Below are 10,140 nucleotides of genomic sequence, written 5' to 3' on the forward strand. Positions count from 1 at the left end.
GAAATCAATTTCCCGATTATACAATCAAGAAAATAAGACTTGATAATGCTGGAGAATTTACATCCCAGACTTTCAATGATTATTGTATGTCAATGGGAATCACTGTTGAACATCCTGTAGCTCATGTTCATACGCAAAATGGATTAGCTGAATCATTGATTAAACGTCTACAACTGATTGCTAGACCAATGATTATGAAAACAAAACTCCCTATTTCTATATGGGGACATGCAATTTTACATGCTGCGGCATTAATTCGCATCAGACCAAGTGCATATCATAAATTCTCCCCATTGCAACTTGCATTTGGTAAAGAACCAAATATCTCTCATCTGAGAATTTTTGGATGTATGGTGTATGTGCCTATTGCACCACCTCAACGATCAAAAATGGGTCCACAAAGAAAAATCGGTATTTATATCGGTTATGATAGTCCATCAATCATTCGATATCTTGAGCATCAGACAGCCGATGTGTTTACAGCACGCTTTGTTGATTGTCATTTTAATGAAGAAATCTTCCCAGTGTTAGGGGGAGAAAAGAAACACATCGAAAAAGAAATCACATGGTATATACCATCATTGTTACATTTGGATCCAAGGACCAAACAATGTGAGAAAGATGTACAGCAAATTGTGCACATGCAAAGAATTGCAAATCAAATGCCAGATGCATTTGCAGACACAAAAGGGGTAACTAAATCATATATACATGTTGTAAATGCCCCTGCTCGAATTGAAATTCCAAAGAAACAAATTGAAGACACTCATGATGTCATAAAACGCTTGAAGCGTGGAAGACCAGTCGGTTCCAAGGATAAAAATCCTCGGAAAAGAAAAGGCATAGAGAAATACGACGATCATAAAATAGAAAATGGTGTTCCAGAAGAATCATCTGATGATGAAAATATTCTGTCAGAACCACAAACTGACGAGAATCGTGAAATCTCTATCAATTATATTAATACTGGAAAAATATGGAACCGAAAAGACATAGAAGATATTGATGAGATATTTTCTTATAATGTGGCTTATGACATCGTAAATGAAAATGAGGATCATGAACCAAAATCTTTTGGTGAATGTAAAACTTGTCATGATTGGGTGAAATGGAAAGATGCCATCCAGGTTGAATTGGATTCGCTGAATAAACGCAATGTTTTTGTACCTATAGTCCTCACACCTGAAGGTGTAAAACCTGTTGGATACAAATGGGTTTTTATTCGAAAGCGAAATGAGAAAAATGAAATAGTCAGATATAAAGCTAGACTTGTTGCATAAGGTTTTTCTCAAAGACCTGGAATTGATTATGAAGAAACGTATTCTCCTGTTATGGATGCAATTACGTTTCGATATTTGATTAGTTTGGCAGTATCTGAAAATTTGAAAATGTGTCTTATGGATGTTGTTACAGCTTACTTATACGGATCACTTGATAGTGATATATATACATGAAAATCCCTGAAGGATTTAAGATGCCTGAAGCACAAAGTTCAAAACCCAGAGAATTTTATTCTGTAAAATTGCAAAGATCATTATATGGGTTAAAGCAATCTGGCCGAATGTGGTATAATCGGCTAAGTGAGCACTTGATGAAAAAGGGATATGTAAATGATCCAATATGCCCTTGTGTTTTCATCAAGAAAACAATATCCGGATGTATAATTATTGCTGTATATGTTGATGATTTAAACATCATTGGAACGAATAAAGAAATTCAAGAAGTTATGATGTACTTGAAGGAAGAATTCGAAATGAAGGATCTTGGAAAAACCAAGTATTGTCTGGGTTTGCAAATCGAACAAAAAGAATGTGGAATTTTTGTTCACCAGGCAAATTATACAGAAAAGATCCTTAAACGTTTTAATATGGATAAATCAAATCCATTAAGTACTCCAATGGTTGTAAGATCATTAAACATAGAAAATGATCCATTCCGTCCATGTGGAGATGATGAAGTTATTCTTGGTCCAGAAGTACCATATCTAAGCGCCATTGGTGCCCTTATGTATCTTGCAAATTGCACTAGACCTGATATATCTTTTGCTGTAAATTTATTGGCAAGATTCAGTTCATATCCAACAAAGAGGCACTGAAACGGAATTAAACATATATTTCGTTATCTACGAGGAACAACAGATTTGAGACTTTTGTACTCAAAAGACACCAATCAAAGTATCATTGGTTATGCTGATGCTGGATATTTATCTGATCCACATAAGGCACGTTCTCAAACCGGATATGTATTTACTCGTGGAGGCACCGCAATTTCTTGGCGTTCACAGAAACAAACACTCGTAACAACTTCATCAAATCACGCTGAGATTATTGCGCTACATGAAGCAAGCCGTGAATGTGTTTGGCTAAAATCAATGACACAACATATCCAAACTTCTTGTGGATTATCAGTAGACAAGAAGCCTGTGACGTTGTATGAAGACAATGCTGCATGTATTGCTCAAATGAAATAAGGATACATCAAAAGTGACAGAACAAAACATATACCCCCAAAGTTCTTTGCCTACACTCAAGAGCTTGAGAAGAATAAAGATATTGATATCTGTTATATTCAATCAAGTGAGAACTCATCAGATCTCTTCACAAAGGCACTTCCCACGACGATATTCAGAAAGCATATATACAACATTGGGATGCGCAATCTGCGGAATATGTGAAGAATCACTCATGTTAACATGAGGGGGAGTTTACGTGGCTGCACTTTTTTTCCCTTACTATGGTTTTTATCCCACTGGGTTTTTCCTAGTAAGGTTTTTAACGAGGCAGTATAAAACACGTAATGAAGACAGTCATCATATCACGATCATCATCACAAGGGGGAGTGTTGAAAAATATTATTATTATTAATATTATGTTGAATATTGAATGTTGAATGTTGAATATTGAGTTGTAAAATGTGGAAAATTAGTGTGTGATGATGTAGATGATGATGTATTTATTTTTGGACTAATCTCAAATGTGGATCTATAAATAGGTCTTCATTTGTGATGAAAAAACACAATTGAGTTGAGAATAAAATATTATAAAGTTTAGAGTTTGATAAATTTTAAGTTTTGGAGTATTTACTTTTTACCGTAAATTTTTACTTTTTCACAACAATTATTATTATTATTATTATTATTATTATTATTATTATTATTATTATTATTAGGGAAGATATTAATTAAATTCGTGATCACCTACCTACAGGCTACAGCCCCCGGTCATTATGAACCACATATATCTGGAACACCGATATATCTGGAACACCGCTAAATAATTTATTTGTATCATAAGCGAAGGATCTCTTGTCAAGCGATTATTAGAAGTGGATCCAAGATTTTATATTTGAGAGATTGTGTCTCATAACGACGAGAATAATTATTATATGTTTTTTTAATAAAAAAATCAATAATAGGAATACAATCATTAATATTAAATAATGTCTCGTATTTCATTTGTTTTAAATAATTTTTTTTTAAGGAGAATCGAACTTGAGTTAAGTGAAAATTTTTAAATAAATATGTCAAAAAAAATTTAAAATAAAAAGGTCCCATCACCAGACCACATATACAGGGTTATTTAAATAAATATAATAAATGTAAATTTTTTTTAACAAATATAACAAATTTTAAAATTTTAAAAAAATATAATAACGTGAAGTTTGAGACCCCGCTTCATTGAGGAGTTGGGGTTTGAGACCCCGACTCCTCATTTGTTATTTTCGAGGAGTCGGGGTTTCAAACCCCAACTCTTCATTGTATATACATTTATATTTTATTCTTATATATATATATATATATTTTTATCATTATTATTTTTTGATTTTATATTTGCATCTATAGTTGTTTTACATGTTTAAAAAATATATTTTGTTACTTTTCGAATTGGTAGATAGACTCTTCAATCAAGTAGGGTCTCAAATCCCACGTTATTATATTTTTTTAAAGTTTTAAAAATTGTTATATTTGTTTAATTTTTTTTAAAATTTATTATATTTATTTAAAAAACCCACATATACATAATACATATTTTCTTTTTCTTTTTTTTTTTTGGTAGGGCCGCCGAACAACACATATAATAAAACAAAATGATACATAAGACTTGATAAGAGTTTTAAAAACTTTCGGGGACGCAGCCTCCCTGTCTTACATTAAATCCGCCACCGGCCATTACGAAAATGAAGTCTTAGGTTGGGATGTCAATTTCCTTCGAATCTAATATCGGATCCGAATTAAGGTAAGGAGAAATATTTTTTGATTCGATAAAAATAAATGATTAATTGGATACGAGGATTTTTGGGTTTGAGGATGAAGGTTGATGTAGCAATATTCTATTCATATCTGTCTCGAATACTCGATTATATATATATATGCATACACATTAATGTATATATTTATGTTAAAAATAAATTAATTTTAATTTATTTTTGTTGGATGATCGTAGTTGCATGAAACAAAGAATTATTTTTTGAAAGCAAACAAAAAACTATGAGTATACATCCAATGATCCAATGTTATTTTTGTACGATAATGATATTGAAATAAATTATTTATAATATTTTATTATTTCTTATAGGGCGTTATCGGTCGGTTTGATTCAGTTTTTGATTTTTTATTTTGATTTTTTCGGCTTTAAAAATATATAATTTGATATTCAAATCGTCTTCCTCCGATTAAATTTTTTTACCAAAACGGTTAGGTTTTGATATAATTATTTTTATTAATAATATAAATATATTTTAAAATATAATATGTTATCTTTCTACATGATTTATTTGTAAAACTTTTAAATTCAAAGTCTAAATGATTTAAATAAACAATAATTAACTAAAAATTATTATAAACGATCATTCATTCACTAAATATCATCTCATAAAATATATAATATAAGTAAAATTATTAATTTAATGAAATTTTGGTTTTTTTGGTAGTGCAGTTTTGACATATATAATCCGACACCGAACAAAATAAATTTGGGTTCTAGCATTTATATCTGAATTTCAAAATCCGTATTTTGGTTTGGTTTGGTGTTTGGTTTTTCAGTTTGAATTTACGATTTTTCGGGTTTTATCCGAAATTTGAACACCCCTAATTTCTTATATGATGTTTAGTATGTTATTTTTTTATCTTTAATTTTTACTTATTATTTCTTAAGAATTTGGTAAGTAAGCATAATTTTATCGAAATAATTCAAATTTTTTTTAAAAAATACAATTTTAGGTTGTAATAGGGTATTTGGGTAGAGTATGAATATCCGATTCTCCGACGGGTATGAAAATGAAGATTAAAGTTGAACACCCGACGAAAATATATATGGGTATGAGATAGATACAATAAATAGAGATGAAGATGAATGCATAGAATCCTACCGAACCCAATCCATGATCATCCCTAATCTTAAGTTCAAATGCCATTAACTTGTGTCGATGATTTAATTAAATTAAATAGGAAAATTTCCTAATGTCTTTGTATGAAAAAGACATCGATCTTTTTCACTAAGCGTAATAATGTCACCACACCACTAAACTAGCACTGCCAAAGACACTCTATAGTGGAAAAGATGGGGCAGAACACAAACCAATGGACCTGTACATAAAAGTTATACGTGTTTTTCCAATAATATGTAACTCATATGTCACCAAAATTTTGATCGTAAGATGAGTTTTCGAGTTCGATGCTTAATCGTAATAACCATTCTTCCAATTCAAAAAATAAAAGTTATACATGTTTTTATTTTTGTCACACGTCTATAAATGATACTTAATCCCCTTCATCTTCCAATTTTTCCAAATATAGGGGGGCAGAGCACATCACAAACCAATAGGCTTGTAGATAAAATGTTGGAAAATGTTATATGTACAAGTACAACGAGAATTACATATTGAGTAAATTACGAAGTACGCTTAAAGTAATAAAAATATCCATACATTTTATTTGAAAAAATTCTTTCAAAAACATATAATAAAATGATTTTATAATTTCAAATATATTTTATGATCCAATGCATATGACCCTCATTGTACACACTACACAGTAACATTTTCCTTATTAATTTGTGCGAAAAAACAAATAAATCTGTATTTGCGGGGCGTATTGCGTGAGCATCTAATTATAATTAATGAGCATTTTTCACACATTATTATTATTATTTTCTAAATCGAGGGATGTGCACGAGCGGCAGAGACCTGAAGGAGGGAGCACATGACCCAATCCCCAGAGCATATCCACACAATATTTCAGCAGAAAATATGCTCCACACGAGTATCGAACCCGCAACGCCTGGAGAATTTTTTACCACGTCACCTCAGATCTTACCAACTCGCCTATGTCCCTATATGCCACATTATTATTATTATTATTAAAACAAACGTATGCATCCACACACATACATACAGCTATTCTAGCATTATAAAAAGGTGTTTCTATTCTCCATTACACAAAACTCCGAGCTTTGACTCCTCTGATTAATTTCTTGTGCATTTTTAATGGCCCAAACAACTCCAAATCACACGCAGACCGTCTCTGGCTGGGCCGCTCATGATTCCTCCGGCGACGTAGTTCCTTACACCTTCAAACGCAGGTTTATATTTTCATTATTCCGTGATTCTTGAAGCCAAATGTTTGCGATTCTTGATAAACTAACACCTTCTTTGTTTAAATCGAAAAATATCAAGTGGGGAGTGAAGCTTGATATACATTGTCCTATAATTAGTCTTAATCTGGGAATTCATCTTTCAGATGCGGCGGGTGAGATGAATTAAGTTCCGGGGAATTGTATATATGGGTTTGGACAATTTTCGTCTTTTTTCGGGTTAGCTTTTTAAATGAAGTTGGGACATAGACTGTGTTTGGAAATCTTTTAATAAGCATTTCTCACTTTTCGTTAACAAAATTTTACAAAATTTCAAATTTTTGTTAACCAAAAAGCCGAGAATCATAAAAGATCTCCAAAACACTATCTAAGTCCATCGTCTTCCTATGTTATTCAAATTTCAAACCCAAATCCACCGTTGCAAATTAGTTAGTTAAATGTGTCACGTGAACTACGGATTTATGCCTGAAAGTGTCTACATATGCCTGCTTCTCTCCATATTATTTTCATTTTTTTTTTTGGGCCAAATATAAAATTCTCAGAGAAAATGGGATAAATGACGTCACCATCAAGGTTCTTTATTGCGGGGTGTGTCACACCGATATCCACCATATCAAGAATGACTGGGGCATTACCATGTACCCTGTTGTTCCCGGGTAATTTTTATATTCTTGGCTCATAAAAGTAAACATTTTTTTTTAAATGGTACGTACACTAATGTATCGGCATATATATGGTTGATAAAATCAGGCATGAAATTACTGGGATTATCACGAAAGTTGGGAGCAATGTGACCAAGTTCAAGGTGGGAGATCGGGCGGGCGTGGGATGCTTGGCTGCTACGTGCCTGGAATGCGAGTGTTGCAAGGAAGAACAAGAGAATTACTGCGACCAAGTTCAGTTCACATACAATGGCATTTTCTGGGATGGTTCCATCACTTATGGAGGCTACTCCGATTTTCTTGTCGCAGATCACAGGTTTAATTTCTGACCGAGTCAACGTTTACTCCGAATATGTGTCCGATGATTCAATTTTAATTTAGCTACGCGATGTCTATGTATTCTAAGATACGTGGTACGAGTGCCGGAGGGCTTGCCGATGGATGCTGCGGCACCCCTTTTGTGTGCTGGAATCACCGTGTATTGTCCTTTGAAAGACAATAACTTGGTGGACTCGAGTGGGAAAAGAGTAGGCATAGTTGGACTTGGTGGCTTAGGCCATGTTGCTGTCAAATTTGCAAAGGCTTTTGGCCATCATGTCACTGTCATTAGCACATCTCCCTCCAAGGAAACAGAGGCCAAGGAGAGACTAGGTGCTGATGACTTCATTCTCAGTACCAATCCTAAACAAATGCTGGTTCGTATTAAATTTTAGCCTTATATTCGCCTATTTATACCCGATTCGGATGGTTAAGAGATCAATTTCAGGGAAAAAATGAACTTGCATTGCTATGTTGCCTCTGTTAAATAATTTTTGCTTACACTTTTACATACAAAGGAAGTAAGTTCCATTGTCTAGAACATGGGATGTATCATACAAAAATGATGGATTCCTACTTTCTAACAACTAACATAATTCAATGCTACTTATTATGTGGGCAGTCCAAGAAAAGGACCCTAGATTTTATTTTGGACACGGTATCAGCCAAACACTCCCTTGGACCATCCTTGGAGTTATTGAAAGTGAACGGGACTCTGGTGATTGTGGGTGCACCGGATAAGCCCATTGATCTTCCATCTTTCCCATTGATTTTTGGTAAGCTTCCCAAACAAGTTATTGTTCTTATCCCTCAACTTATACTGGTGTAAAGAAATTTATGTTTTTTTGTTTTTTTTTTCCCTTTTGGTTAGCGAAAAGAGTGGTGAAAGGCAGCATGATAGGAAGCATTAAAGAAACACAAGAGATGATGGATATATGTGCCAAGCACAACATAACATGTGACATTGAGGTTGTCACCACCCAAAAAATCAACGAAGCCTTGGCTCGGCTCGCGAAGAATGATGTTAAGTATCGTTTCGTTATCGATATCGCTGGTGAATCTTCGAAGCTTTAGAGAATTATGTGGCTTATTATTTGAACTAGTTGTTATCTGAGTTTCGTAACTTTCTGTATTTTCAGAGTCGTTCCCTATTAGTTTATTTGTAATTCCAATTGTAATATTTTGGGTGTATATCTTGAGATCACCTCCTCAAGATTTGAACCCAATCATTATATTATCTATCAATCATGTATCATTTTCCAAACTTTTCGACGGAAAAGGGTGGTTATTTATCTCCAATAAAAAAATCAATTAACTTTTAAGAATACGAGAGCCAATATATTAGTGTGCAGGTATTCATGTGCACCACGTGATGTTTGCACGAACATCTATGATATTTAAAAATAAATAAAAAAATTTAAAACAAATGGACGCCAGCTTGATGTTTGTTTATGTTATATATATCGTTTATGCAATTTTCAAAGAGACCTTCTATAGATACCCAGTGTGTTTGGAATCCAGGATTTCAATGGGATTTGATTAGATTCGAAATTACAAATATTATTTTAGTGTTTGGTAAAATAGGATTTCGAAATGAGATTGGTATTTGATGGGATTTTAATGAGATTTCATTTAATTAAATAAAAATTTTATGAAATTGGTCGGATTTAATGGGATTTAATAGGATTTGATTTTTAAAAATTATAATAAAATTTTTAAAATGAGTTTAGTTTAATTATTTTGAAAAATGAATCTATATATTTTAATTATTTTGAAAAATGAATCTAGTTTTACTAAGTTATAATAATTTATTGAGTGGGGGAAAATGACAAAGAAATGGTATTTTAGGATTATTAACTTATAAATAGCTATATTGAATAATTTTTAACAAAGAACACTATAAAAATAGCCAATTTACATGGGCTAGAATGAGTAGATTCTCATATTTATTTTAATAAACGATATTGGTCGGATTATTTTTTCGAAAACTAACCTCCCCAAACGTATATATATATATATATATATATATATATTTTTCCAAAAAAAAGTTCGACCAAAGTCATTTTGCTTACAGTATTTTATATTACTGATAGATATTAAATTTCCCTATCAGTGATGCTTTAGCGATGAAGCTCTTGTTACAACTTGCAATTAAAGTCTCACCAATATTCAATTAGTTTTCTCAACATTTATTTTGTGTCTTATAAAACAGAACTTGTATTGTGTGTATATGTTGGTAACATGAACATACGGAAATTCTGTGTTATATTGAATGTGTCAGCCCAAGAGTAAGGCTTAATTTGAAAGTGGGCTAAACGCCCAATAAGCCGCCGAGCAGTTGATTTGGGCAATTAATTTATGGTGTTGAAAGAATGATGTCGGGGAACAAGAACACGAGTGGACCGATCTTTGGAGGCCAATCACAAAATTATCAATCACTGATGTATAAATATAACTCAAGGATTTTGATTTTGATTTTGATTTGGATTTCGATCCCAATAGTTTTAGCAAATTTCTTATAAATATGTTGTTTGAATTCAAACCTACCTATTTGATTAGACTCCTTGATG

The 10,140-nt window shown here is 32.4% G+C and overlaps 1 protein-coding gene across 1 annotated transcript; it reads left to right on the top strand.

Moving 5' to 3' along the window:
- Positions 1-6,421: 6,421 nt before the first annotated feature.
- LOC140880014 (probable cinnamyl alcohol dehydrogenase 6) lies at positions 6,422-8,834 on the top strand. The gene is made up of 6 exons (XM_073284057.1): positions 6,422-6,578; positions 7,133-7,246; positions 7,341-7,568; positions 7,659-7,947; positions 8,193-8,346; positions 8,442-8,834. Exons 1-6 carry the CDS (start codon positions 6,484-6,486, stop codon positions 8,642-8,644), a joined length of 1,083 nt encoding a protein of 360 aa, XP_073140158.1. The 5' UTR covers positions 6,422-6,483; the 3' UTR covers positions 8,645-8,834.
- The last annotated feature ends 1,306 nt before the right edge of the window (positions 8,835-10,140 follow it).

The sequence above is a fragment of the Henckelia pumila genome, chromosome 1 (assembly GCF_033568475.1).
Source record: "Henckelia pumila isolate YLH828 chromosome 1, ASM3356847v2, whole genome shotgun sequence".
NCBI classification, from domain to species: domain Eukaryota; kingdom Viridiplantae; phylum Streptophyta; class Magnoliopsida; order Lamiales; family Gesneriaceae; genus Henckelia; species Henckelia pumila.